General features: G+C 37.6%; 1 protein-coding gene across 4 annotated transcripts in view; it reads left to right on the top strand.

Annotated features, from left to right (window-relative positions):
* Positions 1–24,432, top strand: part of nkain2 (sodium/potassium transporting ATPase interacting 2) — a 224,750-nt gene that overhangs the window by 118,914 nt on the left and 81,404 nt on the right. For all 4 annotated transcript variants that reach the window (XM_089118839.1, XM_089118838.1, XM_089118836.1 and 1 more), the window contains one exon: positions 662–742. In XM_089118839.1, the coding sequence (XP_088974965.1) occupies positions 662–742 (81 nt within the window). The remainder of the gene's footprint in view (positions 1–661; positions 743–24,432) is intronic.

The following is a 24,432-nucleotide window of genomic DNA, read 5'->3' as shown; positions in this document are numbered from 1 at the left end:
TCCCCTCGCTCAGTATTTCATTTGTACTCACCTGTCTCACTTTGAATTGGATCAGATAAGTGTTATTTTATCTAAAGATCACTGCCTGCCTAAGAGTCCTCTGAGTTCTCACGCAGCGTAGCCTACCTCTCACATTTTAATCAGTAAAAACATGCTACGAGCTGCTAATGCTCATGAGCAAATTCAGCTACTCTCGTCTTTTGAACAAATTCGTTTAACATAATAGCAGTTTGCTGCATTCCCTAATGATGCGAAATGGGATGCGACCTGTGTTTATTTAACAAAAATCCACTTCATTTTCAGAGACACCCCCCTGCGACGGCTACAATTTTGCTGGGGAATATGCTTCATAATCACATCCCGCTATTTCGATAAGCGTTAACTCGTGAACCGGGGAACGAGCCACCTTCACAAACTCCCACACAGGGCTCTTGCTTCCACTGTGAAATGCATCGCCTGCCTGTATCGCTTCTTTGGCAGATTCTAGATTTGTGGAGGCAGAATGTTTTAAGGAAGACACATCGGAGAATTAATTACAGAGAAAATATCCCCCTTACGCCAATTAATCACACATATGCAAATGTTTATTTGGTTAGGTGGTTGTTGGCGGTCTGAGGTTGAAATGGATCTTTCAAACACCATGTTCTTGTCTTTTTTACAGTATGCGGTTTGGTTGGTGCTGTGGGTCGCCTGGAATGTCTTCATCATCTGTTTTTATTTGGAAGTGGGTGACCTTTCAAAGGTAATATCTGATTTTGTACTTCTTTTGCAATGTGTAATCCCTCAGCTTTGGGATCAGTGTTTTCTGTTTACTGTATGTCTAAGCTCTGTAAGCATTGCATTAAGTGTTGTTCATGAGTGGCTTTTTTTAAAGAATATGTTACAGATCATCAACCTGCATTAGTAGTAGGTCGGGAAGGCATGTATTGATTCTTTTATCAGTATTTTAGAGTCACAGCTGGGTCTACAAAATCCTTTGTAGAGCTGGATACAGGGCTTGGACTGAGTTTTAGGGTCAGTTTGCCTTGTGAGATTTACTACATTTTAGTAGATGGATTTATCTTTCTTTCTTTTTTTTTCCTATTGTACTTATTTCATTTTTCTAGTTATCATTTTCACAACACTTAAATGGCCCCCAGGATATTTTGTTGTGTGAATATCTGAACATTAAATACATCAAAAGACAGAACAGGGTGAAATAAACTATACTAGCTTTGTGCTTTTTTTTATCAACACTTGAATGTAGGTAAGCAACATTTTGAACAAAAAGCTGAGAAAATATCATTTTTATCAAAGGCTTTGTCCAGAACAGATCAGAATGATGGTCAAAACATAGATCAAGTAAATCGAGTCCATCAACAAAGCTTGCGCAGTCCTATATCTCTTTATGGATTTGACATTTCAATCGGTAACATTAGGCAGTTTTGATTTAAATGCTGTTGAATGTTTGGTGATCACAGTAGCTTACATGTGTGTAAGCAATCTTCTAAGCTTCTTCTTTGCTTAATTTTGGATTCTGGGATTCTGTACTCTTTTTGAAGATGCATAACAGCACCCCCAATAACATAATGTCAATGGTGGGGAAAAGGTTAAGCGATGGTGTTTCATTTTCATGGTGTTTCTTGTCTACCATGACTGTTGTTGTTTTTAAGATGGCTTGCCAACTTTAAGAAATTCTAACTTTTCCATCCACTCCATCTAGCTGTTTTTGAGTGTAAGAAATCAAGACACCAGCAACTGCATATACTGTAAATGCATTAACAACCACTCAGAAAACTTCAGCAACCCCATAGCAACATAATGACAACCATTCAGAACATACAAGCAACCGCATAGCAATGCAATAACAACCAATCAGTACACCCCATAGCATCACATTAACATTCACTCAGAACACCTTAGCAACACACTGACAACCGCACAGAACACCCCAGCAACGTGATAACAACCACTCAGAACATCCCAGCAACCGCATAGCAACCCAATAACAACTACTCAGAATACCTTAGCAACCACATACGTAGCAACACAATGATAAACGCTCAGAATGGCCCCACAACCACATAGCAACATAATTACAAGCACTCAGCAACTGCCATGTCTTGGTGCCCATCTACACACTCTAGCATCTTAGCAGTGAGTTTTGCACAGGCTAGAACTCTTTTTTTTCACTTTTTCTTCCAAAACTGTAAACATCTAGTTCTTGCATGTCGTTTTCCCCTCTCCCCTCTATTTTCCCAGCTCTGCCTCCTTTATTTCAGCTCACAGTAATTTATTAAATAGTCCATCGTCTGCTTGTGAGTGTAGAAATAGCGAGCAAATATGTTTTTAAAATGTCAAATACTGTACCCAATTAAATGGCAAACCAGCCATGAAACTGGATTACTAGATCCATGGAGCCCTTTACATTTTTATCCTGAAAGCTCTTATGGTTCCACGTCAGCAGAGGAGACCCCTACTTTTATTTTGATTTCTGATTATCTTCAGCTGCTTCAGTTCATTGTCAGTGCAAGCTTTTATATAGGGACTTCAGGCCACTGGCCATGTAACGACAGTCTGTAATTGCAGGGCAAAGATTATCGCTACCCAAAATGAAAATGAAAAGTATCCCATCATGTACTAACCCTTAAGCCATCCTACGTCTATATGACTTTCTTCTTTCAGCCGAGGTTTAATAAATAATATCCTGGCTCTTAACTTTGTAATAGCATTGAATAGTGTCCATGTTCCCTCAATTTTCAAAGTGTTTGAAGCTCCAAAAAGAACATCCATCCATCTGAAGCGACACAATGGGTTTTTGTATGAACAATTTAAATATTTAGAGGTCACCCTTCTACCGGACTCTACCGTGAACGTGCGTATGGTCATTTCTGAAAGCCAGTGATGTAGTTTTAAAGTTTTAAATATGGATATTTTTAATACAAAAACCCATCAGAATGTATGAACATGACCCCCATTGTAAGTCATGTCACACTGTAGGATCTCAGTTGTCATTAATGTCAGACTGTAAAAAAAAAAACCCAGACACACGCACAAAAACTCATACAAAGTTTTACATTATTAATCTGTGGCACGTTTGGTGACTATGAGCTGCATTACATGATTGAAATGGTGGCTAGTAAAGAAAAACAATCTCTAGTGTTAAGGTTGAAAAAAAAAAAAACAATGATGATGTTTTGTTTTGGAGAAAGCGGACACTGCCAGATTTTCATCTGAGGTAAAATTTGATCATAGTGGTCATTTATTTACCGTCGTGAACACGTCATCCAAGCGATCCAAGATTGCAGATTTTAGCCTAGGATAAGAGGAATCTTTTAGGATTTGTAAAATTTGTCTCAGACGGCCATCGTACAGTGTGCACCTGTCTATCTTGCACTTAGCGCAATTGACTTTGTACACCGACGCATGTATCATTCCTATTTTGCACCCGACGCACAGTGAAGCTAATTGGGGTGGGTTTCTCCCATCCCTATACAATGTCACTTCTCTATCTTTTACGGCCATGACTAAAACGTCGGTCTCCTCGGCTGTGAACCGGTATTATAGCAACAATGCCCAAGATCCACTCACAAAGTTACTTGCGTTTCGCATGTACTTGCGTTTTAGATCGTTAAAATAGGGCCCTTAGTCTGCAGAGGATATTTGTCCCATGCTTTTGCGTGTTTGTATGACATCATTGGTCAAAAGATTGTTTTCACAAAAAGTGTTTTCAGGAATAAGGTGGACAGAAGTGATGTAGTGTATTGCTGATGATAAAAACATGTCAAAATGTCTGCACTCCTTTCCTCGGGCACAGATCTGTAATGGAGATTGATCCTTTAATCTCTAAATCACCTAGAAATGTCTGGCAGTCAATCTGGTCTTCTGGTTGATATGTCATTAACGTGCAATCTTATCAAGCATCTCAGATGGCAGAATGAACATTTCACTTTAGATCTGCTTTGCAAGCTAGGGTGTCAAAGATGTCTGACGGATCGCCGGCTTCAGCTATCATTTCTCTGTTATAGCCTCTCATGCCATCAGGTTCCGATGTGTCGCACATCAAGGTTTTTATACTAGTGAAGTCATGGCTTACAAGATCAGGATAGCAAAGAGGATTATTTTAGGGTTCCTTGTTGTACAGCTCAGTTTATTCCTTCTTCTTTTGTCCTTTTTTGATGAGTAGCGACCATCACCGTGCATTGACATATTTCTTATATCTGCATGGCATCTGGATATTCTTTAGTTGCACCTTGCTTTCCATTTGAGTCTTTGTTAAAACAAAAATGCCACAGTTAGTAATGTGAATTGGGATTAGAAGTAAAATAAAATAGGCCGGTAGAGAGATGTGGTTGAGGGTTTATCGAAAGAAATGTAGTCTAGGGGAATAATTCATAGCATATTGTCCATTAAATCCAGTGATCATATCACAAGGCCAGTGTCTGTTTTGAGAATCCAATAGAAAATAGACGGAACCTCTACTGAAAGTGAATGATTTGAAATGTGCCGTAGGAACTCACATGCACTGCTTCTTACGGGAGACTCCAATCACAATAGATTCCAATATGGATGTTGCTAAGCAAATGCGGAAATTTCCATCACCATTTTGTTTCATGAATATTTAGAGGGATACTCCAGCGTTTTTTCATATTAAACTATGTTATTCCCTTAACTAAGACGAGTTGATACCTCGTGCACTTAATCGCTCTGGTGTGCGAGGGGGTGGGGCGTGCACTTGAGAGGGGTCTCTCTGTTGGCAAGGGCGTGGTTAGCTGGTGCCTGCTTACATCACAGGGCACCACAACTGCCAATAGGAAAATTCAACTGCAGTAGCCACATATCAGGCAGAGGGCAGCACTGGCGTTTTTACATCATATATTATAGAATTAAAACACACTAAATGTCCAAGAAAAATTACTTGACTCAGTGAACATCATTAATAAAACCCCATGCAGTCTTGTCTTAAAAAAACAAACAATTTGTTTTAAGGTTTTGTTACCCTTCTTTTAGTCATTGATTAGCATATTCTGTCATGATAATCTATAAATCTCGTTCCCAGGGGTGGTGTTTATGTAAATTTTAGTGTTAGTGATGTCACAAAACATATGAAGAAGCTCATTGTAGTCCCTACCAGCCGTTTGTTGTACACTCTAAACGCCATTGCACACTGAGTCCGAAATTCGCATCCGAAATTTTCGCACGTTAAAAAAAATTTTGACCTCACGTTATATCAGTCACGCTTGCACACCGCCTCCGAAACTTTCGTCCGTCATAAAATTTATCGGATCGGGTTCGATTTTCTGCTTTTTTCGCATCCAGAGCCAGCATTTTGAGAGGTCTTTTGACAATTCAGGGCCGGGGGAGTTCTTCCTCAAATCATTGCACATATGCGCCGTGCTGTCAGTTTCGGTTTTCAATTCAATCAAGTGTTTATGTTCTCTTCTCTATATTGGATTATGAAATTAATAAACTTCCCCTTTCAATCAGATTGAAATTTAGGATCGAATAAGGTGTGATTGAGCAGCCTATTCGATAACTAATGTACTAATAACACACACAACTGGGCCGCGCGCGGGTGTGTGTGTGTTTGTGTGTGTGTCCATACCTGGTCCATACCAGACACACTGCCAGTCTCCGTTCAGAATCGATTGGTTCACGGAAATTGGTGGTCTTGTTTTTAATATGTGGCTCCAGAATCGCTAGCAAAAGCATCAAACTGTTCCACTGACATTCTGAGGTAAATTTTGAATCGCTCAGGATAAATTCGCAACTCCTTGATAAGGTGGAACTCTCCTTCCTCTCGGCGCAATTTCAGGATTGGATGGACGTAATATTTTCTCTTTCTTCTCTTTTCAATAAGAGAGAGGGCAAAAATCATCCTCACTGCTTGACGAATACATTTGGTATTTTTGCGCTTTTTCCCGCAAAAGTTTAATAAATACGCAACGGACTCGGTGTGCAAAGGTTTCTATGCGTGACGAGTTTTTAGACTGGCGAACACGAAAATACACATATGAAAATTTCGTACTCAGTGTGCAATGGCCTTTAAACATAATCTTGTAAAAAATGGTTAACTACTGGCAGCTGTGGTTGCCAGCATAAAACCGTCCGTAACTATACGGTGTGTTACTGTTTTTGTGTAAGAGCATATAGCTGTTAAATTAAAGTTTTATACTGTAGCCGACAATACAGTATTTAGCTGTTAATTTTAAAAACAGTAACACATCGTATTTTTACGATATGATGCTGGCAACCACAGCTGCCAGTAGTTTACCGTTCTTTTACAGGATTATTTTTTACAGTGTAGTCCCCAAAAAGCAATTTCTGTACAATAAAATATCTCCCTTTGCTTTAAACTTTGAGCATTGCAACTTTGCAGATGTTGTTAATGCTCAAACAGCAACATTACACACTAACTAGAGTTTAGAAAGGGGAATCCTAATCAACCACCCTTTAAAACTATTTATATTGATCTGTTTCATTTCAGCTCTTTTCAGTGATTACAGAACAAGTCTATAAAGAGAAGGCCAACTGTTGATGTGCTGCGGCTTTGGTGCTGTTGGTCCACTGGATTGGCAGTCCTGATGTGTCTTTCTGAAATTCATTGTCAGAGGGGCTGGCAGCCTGTCACAGCTACAGCTTTGTGGGAAAAAGCGAGAGCCTCCACGACCCTCTCGAGAGGCTTCGTTGCCGTTAGACGCCCTCTTCGTTTTTTAACTGGAGAATTTCGCAGAGCTTCACATCCCACTAGGGATCTTGTCAGTCGTTGTCAGCTGGAGAAGAAAGTCACTTCGGTATCATTGATGTCTTCACAGTCTCCTTTGGAACATAGAGAACTTGAAGAGGCAAACAAATGGAGTCTGTGGATGCAGAATCCGCTCCTTAAGTCATCAACACAACTTTCATTAGTTAGAGAAGTTATAGGATATTATTTAGCATCATTTATTTCCTTGTGACAGTGCAGTTCATGATTTATTAATGTGGGTGTAATGCGTTTAAGCAACAGAGAATCCATTGAGACCAGCACATGCAATTAGATTTAGATCACACAGAAACAAATGAAGATAAATACAAGAGACAATTCCCAGTTTCTCATTTTTTTTATGTCACACAGGACTCAATACTTATATGTAACAGAGTAGGAAGAAAAACTTCAGGAATAGGCATGTTAGATCCATCGCAAAGAGTGAGCTGCCAAAGGCGACAACATTTTAAGAGCACTTTTGATGCGGAAACTGTTCCGAAAGATTGCAAAATTAAAATGCCAATGATTACCAATGATTTTAAACTTCAGAGAAGCGCCCCCTAGTGAGAGAGAAAACACTTCTCTATTATGCCATTCCAGACACTGTCTACGAAGCAAAGTGAAGTAGTAGAGTCTGGTATTACCAGGCTGGACTTAAATACCCAAGATTTAAGAAAACTATAATTCATACAAATATAGTAAAACAGCTTTTTTTTTCATCCTTGAGTCCCTTCCATTGATTACTCTGTTCAAAACCGTTAAGGCGCAACGTGGATGTGAGCCCAATCATTGCGTTTTCTAGTTAAGACAGTTTCATGATTTATTGTAGATTTATTGCCAAATGCCGGATTCGGGAATGATCACTTTGGTTCATTGGGCAGGCAATAATATAAAATAATAATAATTAAAAGCAAGATAGTGGGCCAAATCAGTAGCCAGTCTGAACCTGTGCTGTTCTTTTAAACTTTCTATTCATCATCCTGAATCCTGAAAATACATTCCAACAATATATTAAGCAGCTCAACTGTTTTCAACATGGATAATAATAAGAAATGTTTATTGAGCAGCACATCAGCATATTAGAATGATTTCTGTATGATCATGTGACACTGAAAACTGGAGTAGTGATACTGAAAATTCACCTTTGCATCACAGGAATAAATTACATTTTAAAATATATTTAAAGAGAAGACAGTTTTTTTTAAATTGTTATAGTATTTTTGAACAAATAAATGCAGCCTTGGTGAGCATAAGAGATTAAAAAAAATATCACTGACACTACATTTTTTGAACAGTAGTATGGTTTAATAGGTTATGTTAATGAGGACAAATACAAAGAATGACTGACATTTGAGGTAGTGGGCCCAGTGTACGTGTGCAAGCATTTCCTGTTTATTCACATATTTTTTATAAATTTTAATGTGAATATATTTAAGATTTTATTGTCTGCCAGAATCCCACCCCCCTATCTCCAAGTCCACATGTGCATGTTTGGAATGGGATTTGGGAGCCATTACTTGAGGATAGTGGTGTTGAGCTAAAGTGACAGCTGAGATTTTGAGGAGGTGGCCAAAGCAAATAGCACAGCAGCATTCATCCAGTCCACTAGTTTATAAGCAAACACAGACAGTCTGGGGAGAGACGAGAGTTGCAGATTGCACCGCACTTTGCAATCTGAAAGATGCTCCCATCACCACTACCCCATCCCCGAGGACAGATTGTATGCTTGCCTTGCTGCTTAGGATCTAGTTTAGTAAGTGCTGTTGTATATTATGAGCCACCTGCATTCATATTGACTATTTAACATTGTCTATACATGCAAACTCGAAATTTTTTTAAGAAAGCTAAGTTTTAGGGAAAAAGATCAAATATTAGTCATGTTTTGTTTGACTGTCAAACATTCTTTACAAAACTCGAAGGCAAATTCTCTAAAAAATTCAAAATGATTGTATGATTTTTTTTTACACGGTTTTGCTTCTCAGTCGATTTTTTTTTTTTGGAATAAATGCTGTTCTTTTGATCGTTCTATTTATCAAAGAACATGTATCACAGTTTCCAATAGAGTATAAAACAGTATAACTGTTTCAATAATGATATTAAGAGGTTAAAAGGTTCTATCAGCGCCTACGTATTTGGAACTCCAAAATGGTTCTATATAGAACCATTTTTTTGGTAAAAGGTTCTATACACTCTTAAAAAAGGGTTCCTCTGGGTTCTATATAGAACCCTGGGGTTCCATACTTGGCCAATAGAACCTTTTGAATATAGAACCAAATATAGAAGAATATAGAACCAATATGGTCCATACTTGGCCAATAGAACCTTTTACCAAAAAAAATGGTTCTATATAGAACCATTTTGGAGTTCCATATATGAAGCGGGGGATGGAACCATTTCTGGTTCTAAATAGAACCATTTCTTTTAAGAGTGTATGACGCTGAAGACTGGAGTAATGATTCTGAAAATTCACAAGAATCAGAATAATAAATTACATTTTGAAATATATTAAAACTTTGTTGTTTAAAAGTGTAATAATATTTCACAGAAAAAAATGTTTTCACTATATTTTTGGTTAGCAGAAGAGACTTTGTTCAAAAACATTAAAAAGTCTTATTGAGCATTAGTGTGACTGCCCATACTGAACAATTATTCTCTTTGCTTCCCAATGCAAATTCCCCAAAACTTCTAACATGTTTGCCTGGTAGCATGAATTTATAAGTATTATATTAGTATTTCACAGTTGCTGTGGAGCTGTTGATTTTACTGTCAAAATAACAGCATCTTAATCCACTATGTCGCCTTGGGTTTATTTCCCCCTTACAAAGAAGGCAGCTTAAAATGCCCGGCCTGTCTACATACTCTGAGTCCTCATATTCAGTAAAATGTTGGAAGTCTGAAAAACTGTCAGGGGGTGAAAGTGATAAGGTGATTTATTGTCAATTTCACTGGGAGCTGGTGGGGAAAAGCTGGGCCTGTCAGCCCTGACTTCTCAAAACAAATGACTTCTAGCCCATCCAGTGGCTCAATAAGGCTATCATTCCCCATCAGGACACATCACTGCCACTTGGCCATGGAGAAAGGAGATGTTTAGGGAGGTATTTGGGGCGCAGGTGAGTTCGGGCTACACCTGTCCGAGCTGCCCGCTCTAATGCGGTTCATTGGCTGACTGTAAAGCTCATAGAGATCATTGTTTGCCTCTCAGAACGCAGCACTGTGAACACAACACTTATTTCCCCTAATAAGATAACAACATGACATGGTCTGTGAGTTTGACAATACTATTTGTTTCTGGATTTTAAGGTGGAAACTACAAGCGTATTTTAATGAGAATGGGAGAGATATTTGGGGTATGTATATAAATTGTTTGTTAGTTGTATTGTTTAGTAAAGTGAATATACAGTAAGTAGTTATATTTAATATTTATGCTCACCAAGGCTGCATTTATTAATTTTCAAAATTGAGTAAAAACAGTAATATTGTTCAATATTATTACAGTTTTTTTTTTTGTTTTTGTTTTAATTTTCATATTCCTGTGACGGCAAAGCTGGATTTTTAGCATCATTACTAGTGTCACATGATCCTTCGGAAATCATTGTAATATGTTGATTTGCTGCTCAAGAAACATTTTTATTATAGTCAGTGTTAAAATCAGTTGTGCCGCTTGATATTTTTGTGGAAACTGTGATATATTTTGTTCAGGATTATTTGATGAATAGAAAGTGTGATAGAGCAGCATGTATTTGATATTTATTAGATTTAATTTAGTCTAGTGATGTGCTAAATGACTTAAAGCAATTTGAACCCTGTTGTTTCTGAACTCTAATTCTTGCCTTGGGACACATGTTGCTACAAAGGCGCAAATTTAATGATAAAAATGATTTTCTTTTGAAATACAAACCTTCTAAAAAAATCAATAGATTTTAAATTCCATCTGCATAGTTTAATATCCAAAATATGGCTTGACAAGTGCAGTTTTCTCTCCTTCTTTGACGTATTTCCTAGTGCAATATGAAGAAATTGAAGGACTCATGATTTAGAGTCATCAATATTTTTAGTTAATTTTCCCAGAATTGAAAGACTAAAGAGTGCTAAAAGTGATTTTTTTTTTAGTTAACACACATGGACTAAAAGCCACAAAGCTCTCATTTAGACTTCTTAGGAGTTTGGAGTGGTTCTGGGTTAATGTGAAGGGAGAGAACAGGGTGACAGCCCAATCTTATTTTTGATGAACATGGAGCTCTAAGGGCTTCCTGTGTTATTAAAAATGACATTGAAAGTTCCCCTTTCAATGTGCCATTAAGATCGGAGTGACACTAATGCGCCATTCAGACGTTCGCTATGTGTGCAGGGGGTCTTACCTCCATGTTTGAGATGGAGAACTCCATTTTCCACACCGTCAGTTCATTTGTTGAGACTATTTAGATCTGGCCTCACTCGCACACGGGGCCACCGTTGGCACGGTGTTGCATTCATCCTAATCAATGTGCTTTTGAGAGCCAAACTGTTGTCATTGTTTGCTGCAGTACTCCGAGTTTATTTCGCCATTATGTCCATTCGTCGTTTGGCAGTGATCTTGAGGGAAAGTCTGTTGATTAAAGATTCTTTTCTGTGGTTTTGGAAGCTACTGCCATCAATCACGTCTCGGCAGGGGGCCTCGGTTTGGGTCCCGTTGCGCTCTTTGTGAAGTTAAGCGTGTCATCCTCAATGTCACTCAGCGCAAAACAAACAAACACGCACAAATTCTCTGAAAAACCCACAGATCTCCTCAGAGCAGAGAATACGCTCCCATTATTCACCCACACAGACAATCAGATGTTGTATTTCAGCAGGATTGAGTCATAAGTGATCATACTCAGTGCACTATTGGCAATACCTGAACTATGAAATGAGTACAAAACTGATGAGTATTATCATATTCATAGTTATGCATATACTTTGTTGTTGTTTGAAGCCATGAGGAATTTTAACATTCAGGCCAACGCTGCAATTTATTCTTTAATCAGTGTTTTGGATTGCTTTTTAAGTAAATATATTTGTGCTGGTGCACAAGCTTATTTACTGGCTTTACCAGCACAAATCACATTTATACTTGCAAGTAAAAAAAAAAAACACATTTTCTTTAGCTATTTTAAGTATTTGCTAAAAATACATATATCACAATATTTTAATTTAATTTGAAAAAAAAAAAACTAAAAACAGGTGTAATTCATCACATTTGATTATAGTGTATTTATGGCTCATATGGCACATATTTTTCGAAAAGGTGTTTACTGTAAAACTGCCTAAGGTTGTTGCAGGATTTTGTATTATTTTTATTTTATTTATTTATTTAAGAAGTCTCTTCTGTTCACCAGGGCTGGCTTTAATTAAAGGAGTAGTTTACTTTAAAATGAAAATTAGCCCTTGATTTACTCACCCTCAAGCCATCCTAGATGTTTATGACATTCTTCTTTCAGATGAATACAATCAAAGTTATATTAATAAATGTCCTGTCTCTTTCGAGCCTGATAACGGCAGATTGAAGCTTAAAAAAAAGTGTGTCCATCATAAATGAACTCCAAACGGCTCCGGTGGGTTAATAAAGGCCTTCTGAAGCAAAACGATGAGTTTGTGTAAGTAAAATATTCATATGTAACATGTTACAAAGTAAAATTCTAGTGAATAAAGGCTTTAATCATGTTGATTTGGGGCTCAAGAAACATACATTTTCATGATTCATTTTATCATAGTTACAAATTTTCTTCTTGAGGGTTATATATTTATACAGTAAATTATGGTAACTCTTAAGGCCATTGCACACTGAGTCTGACATTTTCGTATGCATTTTTTCGTGTTCGTGATTCGGTGGCTCTGAATTTTCAAAACACCAGTCAAACACCAATCAAACCGCTTGCTACAGATGCGAAAAACGCAGAAAATCGAACCAGTTTCGAACCAGATTGTTTTTTTTGTTTTTTTTTATGATGGACAAAAGTTTCAGAGACAGTGTGCGAGCATGATTGACATAACGTGAGGTCGTATGAATTTTCTTACGTGCGGAAATTTCGAACGCGAATTTCGGATTCAGTGTACAATGGCCTTTAGGCTTTTTTTTTTTTTACTTATAAACCCCTTACTTATAAAATATATTTTTACTTATAATTTTTTTTATATTTTATAAATAATATATATATATATATATATATATATATATACAATGTTAACTTAAACTGATTCAAAAAAATTCTCTACATGTTATCTTGCAGTTAACCAATCAGCTTTTTTTTTTTTTTTTTTTTTTACTGTATTCATTTTGTAGTGTTTTTCCATTACAGTTACAGCACTAACCAACTTAAACCAGTCTGGAAAGGCATGCATGCTGAGAAGTCTGCCTGCCATGCTTTATCGGTTGAGGAAAGGGTGGAGTGATTTGTCAGGGCTTGACCAGTGGATGTGCAGGCTACCACTTGTCCTTTCCCAACATGCTTTCAGCCTCTCGGAGTGTGATGTGTGATGTCAGCAGCTTCAGACTAAAACAGGCACCAAAGGCTCAGTATACAATCAAAGCCCCAGACCACCCATCCCTCTCATGGGGACCAGGAAGCTGGGGGGTAAAAACAGGAAGCTGCATAAATCAGAATCCCTGGGTAGGCAACATTTGAACAGAGAGCAGTTTCTCCCCATGCTGTAATATGATGAAATGTGCATTCACCACTGCAGACCACAGAGAGCATAAGCAGTGAAAAATCACTTTGTGTTCTCAGAGTTTAATCTTGAAGGAAGTGCAGGCCTTGACTCAACTGTCTCAAAAGCAACTGTGCTTTGTTGAAAAATGCAGGGGCATTAGGTGATCACACAAGGATGTCTTTTCACATTTTTCAAAGCTTTATTCTTCTGAAAAGTAGAAGTGAGGAAATGAATCTGGCTTTTGTAGTCTTTGATAAACCTTCACATCTGATTCACTCCAACCGGGCATCCTTTGTTTCACAGAAGACCCGCTGATCAACATCCTCTTGTGGTGTAACCTCTTCGGACGGCCATCACTCAACCGACGCCGTGAAATGTTAATAGCAGATTTAATACTCCCACGCATTTAACCTTTTGAAGAGATGTGTGACTGAAATTGCAATGAGCTAGTTAAATTGTTTAATACAGGTATTCAGAATGAGGCTTTTAGAGGAGCTGTTGACCTTTGTGTGGACGGATCGAGGAGTGTCATTAAGGTGATCTAATTGAACCTATATTTAATGTGTGACGTTTGGTGGCTGTATGAAATTATTGTTGGTTTGGTATTTTGTAGAGTTCATTTTTTGTCAAATTGATGCATTAGATTGAGAATAGTCATTTTGTTATGTGCTTTTGTCATTTGTATTTGTTGTTTTAGTAATATTTATATTTAGTTTTATTGTAGTTTTAGTTTTAATTTTCAACTAACGGCACTAAATGGTTTGTAAGTATTAGTTATGTACTATTTAATTTATTTTATTGTGCCTTTGTTTCAATTACTGAAAAGAACTCTAAATAGTTTTAGTTAAAGGAGTAGTTCACTTTTAAAAAAAAACTTTTGCTGATAATTTACTCACCTTTCCTCAGTCGAAAAGAAATTAATGTTTTTGATGAAAACATTCCAGGATTTTTCTCTATATAATGCACTTTACTGGTACCAAAAGACACTTTCAGTGCAAACTGCAAACTGTTCAAACAAAGGGCTTTAAACGATTCCAGACGATGAATAAGGGTCTTATCAAGCGATTTAAAAAAAAAAATGAGTAAGGTTTAAGATTTATAAGCTCAAATGGTCGCCTTGCTCTGTTCTGTGATGCGCATTCGTGACTCTCCTGTTTGAACTCGTTCATCAAATGAACGAATCTTTTTCCGAGTCAATGCCTTCATTTCGTTCGTTGAATGAACCGTTGAAGGAACCATCTTGGAGGTGGTGGGAGGATGGAGGTAAATGAAAGCGTCAGCATCTGCAAACTCAAACATGTGAAAGTTCCTGTCATCAAGCTGTCTTCTCCCAGCTTCAGTCATACCTCGATCTGCATGGTATGGGGGACAAATTTCAATCTGGGTTTAAGTCTAGACATAGTACAGAGTCAGCCTTATTGAGGGTTCATAATGACATTCTTAGAGCCATGGATAACAAAAACTCAGTGGTTATGGTGCTGCTTGACCTTACGGCTGCTTTTGACACCGTCGACCATGCAATACTCATCGACCGGCTCCAACATGTTGTGGGTCTACAGGGCACGGTGCTAAAATGGTTCTCGTCATATCTCACCAACAGAACCTTCTCAGTAATGATTGATGACTTCTCCTCTTCAGCTGCCCCTTTATCATCTGGTGTGCCCCAGGGCTCTATTCTTGGTCCTTTACTGTTCTCTCTTTATATGCTGCCACTAGGTCAACTCATTTCTAAACACAAAGTTCAGTTTCATTTCTATGCTGATGACCTACAAGTCTACCTTCCTGTAGTTTTGAATAATCATTCAGCATTAGATCCCATCCATAATTGCATCCAGGACATTAAACGGTGGCTCTCTCAAAACTTTCTTCATTTGAATGAAGGTAAGACTGAGTATATATTTTTCACCCCGGACTCACCTTGTAGCTCTCTTAATTTTGGCCCTCTCACGCCCCAGTTTGCATCCACTGTACGTAACCTGGGTGTTGCTCTTGACAATAGATTGCATTTTGACAAACAGATTGGTGCAGTAGTTAAGATTAGCTTTTTCCAGCTGAGGCTCCTCAGTAAGGTGAAATCATTCCTGTCCCGTGCTGATCTAGAAAGAGCCATTCATGCATTTATCAGCTCAAGGCTAGATTACTGTAATGCCCTCTACACTGGGTTTAACCAATCTCTTCTCAACCGTCTTCAGATGGTTCAAAACGCAGCAGCCCGTCTCCTTACAAATGTCCATAAACATACTCATATCACCCCCGTCCTCTGTTCACTTCATTGGCTCCCGGTACGTTATAGGGTGGAGTATAAGGTCCTCATGTTTGTTTTTAAGGCCATTAATGGTCTGGCCCCGGCATACCTCTCTGAGCTGCTCACTATATCCTGCCAGAACCCTCCGCTCCTCTCAGAGCACCTCTTTGATTATCCCCAAGTGTAGATACAAAAAGTTTGGAGGCCGATCTTTTGCCATCCAGGGTCCTACTTTATGGAATGCCTTACCTGCTCCCCTATGTAACATTACTGTGTTTAGTGTTTTTAAATCACAATTGAAAACATTTCTTTTCAGGAAGGCTTTTAACACGTAATCATTTGTTTTGTTTTTAGTGGTTGTGTTAGTTATTTTGTTGATTGCTTTGATTAGCTTTATCTTGCAATTTTGTATATACTGTTATCTTTTTATGTATTTTATGGAAAGCGCTTTGTGCACCTTTCTGGGTGTTGTAATGGCGCTATATAAATAAAGATTGAATTGAATTGAATTGAATTTACAGTATACCGCAAGTATTAGAAACGATTGGATAGATGACAAGGTAATAAGTGACGTAGTAATTGAGACTTCCTGGCAGAACTTAACGCTAACGCTTCCAATTTGGGGCGGGGTTATCTGGTTGGCTGACCAATAGGAAATGAAGGGCAAACTCAATAAACTTGTGTCCTTATTTTTGTCATTTTATTTGGTGCTACTAGTGACAGAATTTGCTAATTTTACCAGGATCAACGTTGTAAATGACTGAAATGGGGTAAGATTATAGTACTACAGTATATATCAGATCATTTAGTCAATCATTCTCATGGAAGAATTTTGATACAAATGTTTAATTGTAATGTTGAAATCTTTGACTTTATATTTGCAAATCTGAGGACAGACGTTGTGAAACTCTAGGGGGTCTTCAACTCCGTTTTCAACCAAAAATTTGTTTTACGTGTTTTGGCCATTCATTTACACAACAACTGTGTTTTGGGCGCCCGAAAGCACAAACTTTTGAAAACGGCTTTCAAAGTGCAAGATAACGTTACCGCCTCCCTGTAAACTTCTGAAATGCGAATCTGTGAAAACAGTGACGTCATGTGCGTGTATTATGTGTTCTGTCTATAGGTGCGCAGTGACATCGCCAACTACTGGCCTGGTAGCAGAATACAGCGTTTTTAGTCGTTTTCACAGATCGCGAATCACTTAAAAAATGCAAATTAAAAACGTTTCCGTTCTGAGTACATCATTGGCGTGTAAACGAACCCTAGAGGAGGCAAATGAGATTACTGCTTTCTTTTCTCAAAAGACTTCTCCATTTAATCTCATTGCTGTAGGAGAAACAAATGAGAAATTAAAGATCTTACATCTCATTTGTGATTTTGTCTTTCCTGTGGGATTTTAGCTGATCGAGTGTGTGCTAAACAAATGAATGGTGATCAGCCTTCATTGAAGGTGATTTGTGTGTGTGTGTGTGTGTGTGTGTGTGTGCGCGCGCACATGTTAGATCGTTTGTATGCCTGGTTGTGTAAGTCTCAGTATCTCTCTCTCCATCTCTCTCTTTCTTGCTCTTCCACTGTTCTTTTTCTCTGTAGCCCATTGCACTTTGCAGAGCAATTAGTTCATTGACTGTGAAACACCGGGGCTTGTTCTAAAGGTCAAGCTTAATTCGCAATTGCTTGGAAGAATTGCTTTTTTCTTTACAGGCAGAAAAAAAGAACTCTAATTAAACCTAAAATCTCAACAGTATTTATTTATTTATTAATTTTAATAGGTAGAAGAAATATGGGTCTAATAATAATCTACCCTCATTTTCTTTTATTCGGTGCAGAAGGTTTGACCAAAGCACCCCTGGATGTGGTTTTAAGAGACTTGGATGGTTTATTGGTTTCTGCAGTGTCCACTGAGGAATGTCTTAATGTTCTTGTCATGGAACATTAAAGATATCAGTAGCCTACCTGTCGTGCATCACATTTTCTGTGAATCGGTCGAATTTCTCACAGAGCAATTTGTATAGTGCCAGGAAAAGTGTTTGACTGGAGGGCTTTTCCTACATGGTTTATTTCAAAGGATGTTGCAAATACACTATGTAGTTGTTATATTTTCAGAATTAACCAGATTTAAATGTAGATCAAATATGAATGGAAAAAGAACATCATAATTTTAAAAAATAAATAAATAATAATCTCCTTAGCTACAGTCCTAGTCTAGAACATAGTTGGGCCAATACTGGACAAAGAAAGAAAGCAGCCAGCCAAGCGGCAAAAAATAAATTAAACTCCAACAGCTGTTCATATTTTTGCCATAAATCTGTTGCACAGGCTCTGTCAAACATCTCCAAGCTCTGGAGGCTGAACAGACAGGGAAAAGCTGGAGTTTTTTAGATCAGGCTATTTTAAACATGATTGCGCTCATGTTTTGTGTCTAGGTTTTTTTGAGAACTGAACTGTGTTGATAGGAACATCATAGAAACATTATTATGACAAATAACATTGTCATTTAGCTAAATTCTTTCATTAATTGAATTTAAATGATTTAATGATTAATTATTAAATTTATATTATGTGGTTTTGATCTGTAGATAATTTGATGAATGAAATGATCCGTTGGTAATGGGTGCTATGAAACAACAGAAATCCAGCTTTGTTTGATCAAGATAATTTTGACGTACCTTTCATTTTTATCAAAGACTTTGCTGATAAATAGAAACGTAGTGCAAGAATTCAGTTCTTCTTAAGTATGTGTGTCCAGTATTTCACCAGTGAAATGTGAGTTATGAAAGTAAACTTGTACACTTGGGTTAAACAGATGTATAACAATAATAATAATAAATGCAGGCTAAAGCTCTGCATGCATGTTACTGATACAAATGAGCAAACAATTCTCAAATCTCTGCTGTTTTGCCACCTTTGGTTTCTTGCCTTTTGCTTTAAACAGTAAATCTGTACTGAAAACATGGTCAGTTGTTCCTTAATTTGTTATGCTTTGGTATTGTGATTCCCTTTTGTTTGGCTCAATTTTGTGTCTTAGGGGATTTAAAGAAAGAATAAAGACTTAATGACATTGAGCTCTCCCCCATTGAGACAAGTGTCTCTAACCCCCCCTAGACTCTTAACATATGTTTATAATTTGGCTGTAATAAGCGTGTTAAGCTGAAAGGGTTCTGCATTTATGTGTTCCAGCTGTTCAGGGGAATTGTATTGATGAAGGTCATGGAAGGGTGTTTGCCCAGGTTTATTTACACCTTATGGTGTGACAGGAACCTAATTAAATGTGTCATCGTTGATGTTGATTTTAAATTCAAACTAAAAAACTTGTCAAAGACTGTTTTTCCAGCCTGTTCTCATCCTAAGGCATCATATACTGATGCTTTTGACATTTCGTCTACATCCAACGCACATGGCGCCCTTTAGCGTCAATATGAGATGCAGATATACATGGGCCAGAAGGCGCTTCCTAGTGGTCTAACTCTAAACCTACCCAACTAAACCGAACAGAGCTTTGTGCGTGTTATATTGACGCTAAAGGGTGCCATGTGCGTTGGATTTAGATGAAATTTCAAAAGTGTCACTATATGATGCCCTAGGATGAGAACGCGTTGGTTTTTCATATAGGGAAGTTTCAGATGCAGCCACTTTCTTTATGAATGGGTCATTGAATCATTGAGTCAACCGATTCGTTCCAAAAGGCAGATTCATTAATCACTGATGGGGGTTTGCTCCGAGATGTGCAGCTGTTTAGATGTGACTTTGAAGAAATAGAGCAAAAACCAACAATATTGTGCCTAAAATGTAAGTCACCTAATATTAAATTATTGTTAATCAACAGTACATTTGCAATTGGGCTGATATTTGGGGAAAACAGTGAGATGATCTTGCTCATGTGATATTGCTTAACTATATCATATGTATTTTAAATATTAAAAACTGGTGGTCGTTTGTACCCCTAGCTGCACAAAAAAACAAAAAACATATTTTTGAATTCCATCATACAAGTTCTTCTTTGTTCAGCTGAACTGCTCATTAATGGTAACTCAGCTGGAGCTAACTTAGTCTCACTTTTTGGATCACTTTGTATTGTTTTCCAGCTCTTTTGATAATGCTTTGCGCTAATGTGTGTTTTTCGTTCTCCAATGTTCTCTGTCTGTGTTTTCTGAGAGGAGTGACTGCAAAAATTCATAATATTTGCATGTGATCTTTCTTAGTTTAAATGACGCAACTGAATTTCAACCCCGTTTCTCTCTCTCTTTGTCCTTCAGCTCTCCTTTTCACCATTTCCCCTTTTTATTTACATGGTTCAAAGGCTGCAAACTTGTACAACTACCTTTTTTACACTCATTTTTCCTTTGGATGATGCCACTGGCCTGGAACAGTGGATATTCAGTCTTTGCTCGGTCTGGAATAGAAACTGGGCGCCCTCACTCCCCAGAGGGCACCTTACCAGGTGAGGTCATGGAGATGGCAGCAGTTAAAGATCACCCATCTGGGACCCAGCAGCTGTAGCTTGCTTGACATTTACTCTGAACCCAGTGCATATGTCTTCCTGTCCACCAGTGCCCTTGATAGAAATCACACTGATGAGCAAAACTAGTTTGAGCCGTCCCAGATGTTTGCTTACCCTTTCTCTTATGAAAAGGCGCCTATAGCTAAACTGCTGAAAAAACAACAACAACAACAACAAATCTTAAACTTGTCTAAAGTGGCTTGCTGGTTTTAAAGGGTAGCTACTGTAACAAGTGCCCTCTATATTCCGCAAAACTGACTAGCCTGACCTTGGCAGATTTTTGTCCTAATCATTTCCAGAAATATTTTGAAATATATATATTATTATAAGTAATAAATCATAATACTATAATGTGACTTTAAAAAAATAATTTGATTCAAATTATTCATTATCCATTCAAAACTTCGGGGCCAATACAATTTCGCATTTAATTTGAATGCTTCATTCAAGATCATTTGAATAGATCACAAGTGAGAGTAAATTCATTAATTTAAATTGTAATATTATTTCACAATATTGCTGTATTTTATACACTGTAAAAAAATATTTTCAAGATTTGTTATCACAACATATTTTCTTTTGTCAAATCAACTTTATAATAATTTATTAAGTTGAGATAACTTATTATTCTGAGTTTCTGATGATTAAATTAATCTCCTTCATTGTATTAACTCACTTTTTCAAGTTCAATCAACATAAAATTTTAAGGCAACCCAGGTTACTTACTTTTTTAAGTTAAACCAACAATATTTTTTATAGTGTAGTAATCACAAAATTTTTTTCTTTTATCAAATCAACTTAAATAATTTATTTAGTTCAGATAACATATAATTTTGAGTTTCTGATGATTAAATGAATCTCCTTCATTGTATTAACTCACTTTTTCAAGTTCAATCAACTTAACATTTTAAGGCAACCCAGGTTACTTACTTTTTTAAGTTAAACCAACAATATTTTTTATAGTGTAGTAATCACAACATTTTTTCTTTTATCAAATCAACTTAAATAATTTATTTAGTTCAGATAACATATAATTTTGTGTTTCTGGTGATTAAATTAATCTCCTTCATTGTATTAACTCACTTTTTCCAGTTCAATCAACTTAAAATTTTAAGGCAACCAGGTTACTTACTTTTTTAAGTTGAACCAACAATATTTTTTACAGTGTTGTGACTATCTTAAATGTCCAGTTAAACTGGATCTTATTGACTAGTATGTATGATTTGGCCAATTTGATGCTGGTTTTGACTGCTTAAGCTGCAATAGCTTGTGCAAGTAACAAACTTAGACCGTTTTGAAATTTAAAGGGGTCCTTTTATGCGCTTTCACAAAAGTTTTTTTTTTTTTTTTTTTTTGGAGGGGGACGCACTAGAATTTTCTTTCATGCTTGATTGTTCAAAAACACATTGTTTTTTTTCACACATTTTACATAACAGCTCATCTCTCCCCAGTCTGGTCCCAATGCTTCGTTTAGTTTCGCTTTCGATAAAGCCCCTCCTTCTGAAATACGAAATGTGCTGTGAATGTTTTGCTGGCCCAGTGTGTTGTAATTGGCAGCACTTAACATGTGTTTGGGAAATGCCGACCCCTCCTGAGTGTTCTTCTCTACTGTAAATATTAAGGATGGCGTCAATTTCAATCCCATTCGAGCCTGATTCAGACCCTGACAATGTTAATAAAAAAAGAGGACGGAGGCATCCAGAACGGATGCACAGACTTTGCAAGCACGGATTTCACAGGATGGTTGATGTTTTTCTTTTTTCTTATACATTTTAGATACAATGTTACATCATTTATTTGGATCAGTAACAAAATAAAACTTATAATTGGAACTGTCAATATAAAACGCGTCTACAGATAATAAGATCCACAAACAACAAATTGTCCAGACAAAGTGGAAACTGCTCTATTTCAGGAGAAGCTGTTATGCATAGCCTGCATTGAGGTTCTGGAAGCTGTTCATACATTATAATGTTCAGGAACAGTGTTTAAAATACGTTTTTACCACTCTAAGTTTGTCAGCCTAAGGCCGTGTGTCCACCAAAGCGTTTTTAGCCAGCTGAAAATGCTAGACGCTCTGCCGAAGACGACGTGCTTTGGGCGCTTGAGAGCGTTTAGGCAGCGCAGCGTTTTTTCCGTTGAGACGTTTCGTTGCTATGATACAGAATATCCGCAGCAGTTTGAATGTTGTGACAGTTGGTCGGTGTGGTACTAGTCCCGCCCCTCCTCCACTGTGATTGGACGGGTGGGTAAAAAGTGACAGTTATGAGCGCTGCGTTTTATCCAAAGTTGAACATTTTTCAACTCCCAGCGACCAGTACAAACGCTGGGCGATCGGCGCTTCAGCGTGAAAAAAAACGCTCAGCGCCTCGGTACGCTCATGGCGTTTAAAAAACGCGGCGCTCCCATTGAAAACAATTGAAAACATACGCCAGGCGCATGGAAAAACGCTTTGGTGGACACACGGCCTAAGGAAGATCAAACAAATGTGTTGTGGAAAAAACAGCATCTCTTAGCTCAACCAGAGCAGACACATCTCAGCTGCTTATATCCTCTCTTTCATTAGCATGACGCAGCTATTTATGTTTGTTTTGGGGTTAACCAAGTCTCAGCAAGCAGCACAGAGTCTCTTTGTCCCACTCATCACTGCAGTTTCCTTTCTTCCACATGGCATTTTGTGTAAATGAGAGGAGCTCCATGGGAAATGGACATGCCACACATTAGCATAATATCCTCATTGTGTGTGCATGTGGCGGGCCGTGTGCCTCATCTGTGCATCTCCTGCATTCATTTCAAGGGTAGAAAATAACAATAATCCCCAAGGAGTTTAATACCACAGTCTTGGCCATGAGGTAAGAGAGCGAGAGAAAGAGAGTAATTCTACAGCAAGCTGTGCGTAAATGTATGGAAATGATCCAAGACTCTCTGATAGACCACCTACACCTCACATTCAACCAAATCGTATTACAGTTTTCGAGGCTAAATTAAGCCAGTGCTCCAAAAAATAAATAACATTGAGTTGCCTGTAATGCTTGATCAAGTAACTGAGAGACACACCGCAGTCTGTGCCAATTTTCGCCTTGCTTGAGAGGCAGTTTAGCAAACCTGGACTGTTCTCTAGGGGGTTCAAGGCCATTATTTTGCAATCATCATTGTTATACAGTCAAATTTGATTTGAACGTCAAATTGGGACTCCATGTTCCCTGAGGCGGTATGAGTGGGCCGTCATTTTAGCGCCTCAGTTTTTCTACTTGCTTAATATGTCCTTAGAGGTGTAATTAACTCGCAGTGGCTGGGCAAATGAGCTGATTATAGATAAATATAAGTTGGCCATTATGGGGTTAATCAGGGATACCGCAGCTCTTCGGAAATGAATGCTGTTCGGACAAAGACCATTTGACCCTACGGTTAAATTAGCTATCTTAAATCACTTTTGTCTAGCAATGATGCATTAAATTAATATCAAAAGGAAAGAGGTTTACATTGATAAAAAAATATTACATTTTTTTCCAGTAAGAGGAGTTATTTTGAACTTTCTATTCATCAAAGAATCCTAAAAAAGCATAATGACACAACTGTTTTCAACATTGAAGTAATATGTTCGTTTTAATAAGAAATGTTTCTCGAGCCATTTCTGAAGGATCATGTGACTGAAGACTGCAATGATGCTGAAATTCAGCTTTGCCATCACAGGAATAAACTACATTTTAAATTATGTGACCCGTGCTGGAAAAATAAGTCGGTATTCGCACAGGATAATTACGAGCTACAGGCAAAACTAGTGAAAAATTACAAATCCCAAAAAAAATGTGTTCCTCATCTTGTTATTCCAGTGCTCCAAATAACAATTAAACATCTGAAGGTATCTTTATTTGTATGTTTTCTGAGAGGATTGCCTTATGTGTCTATGAAAAAAGCTGTCCCTCAGCACACGTTTGGTATTGTTTAAAAGCGCAGCTTTCCAACTTTGTGAATATTCACATCGAATTCTCAGTGACATGGATCTGAAGTCTGAACCAATGAAATGTGATTTTCAAACTCATGCTGGGGTGAACATAACGATTATTCGAGCTGACTGACACATCCAAAGCGTTAACGCAAAGATGCCTCAGACAGCGCACTATCCAGATATATAAAAATATCTGTGTTGGCGAGTATTCACGCAAACATGATCTGTTATGTGAGCGTTTGTTGGGGAAAAACATCTGATGTGTAACATTAGGCTATATTAGATGTGGTACAGTAGGTATATAGGCTGTCTGTGTCATTAATCTTAATCAAACAATTGTGGTATAT

Source organism: Pimephales promelas, chromosome 13, assembly GCF_988280905.1.
Source record: "Pimephales promelas chromosome 13, fPimPro1.hap1.1, whole genome shotgun sequence".
NCBI classification, from domain to species: domain Eukaryota; kingdom Metazoa; phylum Chordata; class Actinopteri; order Cypriniformes; family Leuciscidae; genus Pimephales; species Pimephales promelas.
The sequence above is the reverse complement of the archived record's forward strand: the minus strand, read 5'-3'. Positions and strand labels throughout refer to the sequence as shown.